The 1,471-nt window shown below is 46.6% G+C and overlaps 1 protein-coding gene across 1 annotated transcript in view; it reads right to left on the minus strand.

Moving 5' to 3' along the window:
- The window catches only part of LOC103729158 (rano class II histocompatibility antigen, A beta chain-like), a 5,623-nt gene extending 5,483 nt beyond the window's left edge, over positions 1 to 140 (minus strand). Inside the window, exon 1 of the mRNA XM_008827152.3 lies at positions 2 to 140. Coding sequence (XP_008825374.1) covers positions 2 to 75 — 74 coding nt within the window. The 5' untranslated portion in view covers positions 76 to 140. The remainder of the gene's footprint in view (position 1) is intronic.
- Positions 141 to 1,471: the final 1,331 nt, after the last annotated feature.

The following is a 1,471-nucleotide window of genomic DNA, read 5'->3' on the forward strand; positions in this document are numbered from 1 at the left end:
CCCTGGGCTGCTCAGCACCATCAGCATCACCACCACAGCTGCTGCAGGGAGGCTTCTGGGGATCTGCAGCGCCATCTCACAGGAAAAGGTAATGGTGGTCCACACAGCTCACACCTGCTGTGCCCTCTTCAGAGAGTAAAAGTCTGTGGGTGCCTCTGTGCTTTCAGGGTTGGCCTTAGGAGAGGAGCCAATCAGCACTGGTGCTGAAGTGTCTCATTTGTGTCCAGGCAGACTTTGTTTAGGAAGGCTCTTGATTCTATGCCTGGCCTGTGTCTTCATGAAACTGCACTGGGTGACCATTTGAGAAGTTCACTGTCATTTACGAAACGTGCCTGCCCAAATAGGAAGGCTGAAGGTGTTGGAGTTTTAAAAAACAAAGGAGAACACTCATTCAAGTATAGACAATGCTGCCATGTTCATTTAGAACTTTTCTTCTTAAACTTGGAGTTTTTAGTAGAAGGATGTGGGATTGTGTACTGGGGGCAGACAACTCTTCCCATTTGAGAAGTTCACTGTCATTTACGAAACGTGCCTGCCCAAATAGGAAGGCTGAAGGTGTTGGAGTTTTAAAAAACAAAGGAGAACACTCATTCAAGTATAGACAATGCTGCCATGTTCATTTAGAACTTTTCTTCTTAAACTTGGAGTTTTTAGTAGAAGGATGTGGGATTGTGTACTGGGGGCAGACAACTCTTCCCACAGAGGTTCACTGTGTTACATCAGGCCCTGAGGAGCCTGGGGTGGTGGTGCAAGGAGCAGAGTTGTGTCTGAGAGTCAAAAAACTGCTGAGCTTCTTTTTCTGTCTCACTTTTACCTCAGGCTAGCTTAGAACTAGGCTAGCCTCAGACCTGCAGTCTCCCTACCTCAGACACCATAACACTGTGATTACAGACCCACAGCACCAGGCCCTGTTTTGACCTTTCCTTAATCTCTGGTTTCTCTTTATAAAATATGGACCATGCTTCATGCATTGACATGTAGATCTTCATATATGCACATTTAGAGTAATATGACTTAGTTAATACTGCAAACACTCCTCAACTATCCTGCGTAACTAAAGGAGGCCTTTCACCCACTCACCAGCCCTGTGGGCACGTGGTTGCTCCTCACACAGGAATCCATTGCGTTCATGATATTTCAGTGAAAGTGGGAGTTAACTAAGCGGACTGTCCTCTTACAAGCTCTTCTGCTGCTTAAATCCACCACAGCCATGACACAGATTCATCTGACGTCAGCAAAGGCAAAACCCGCAGCTTTCAGAGCTTTCAGACACTGTTTCAAGGACAGGAAACAAAGGATGAGAAGCAGCCACTCCCAGCCTGATGGTATTGTGAGGAGGGAGATGTGCACACGCATGTGGGACTGTGTCAATCTCAACACCAAAGCCGGAAGACAGTCAATATGTGCGGTCAGTGAACGTCTTTTCATCTGGATATCACGCTGTTGACACAAAAGTGTAACTCTCACCTCA

The sequence above is a fragment of the Nannospalax galili genome, unplaced genomic scaffold, assembly GCF_000622305.1.
Source record: "Nannospalax galili isolate Female #2095 unplaced genomic scaffold, S.galili_v1.0 scaffold3650, whole genome shotgun sequence".
NCBI lineage: Eukaryota > Metazoa > Chordata > Mammalia > Rodentia > Spalacidae > Nannospalax > Nannospalax galili.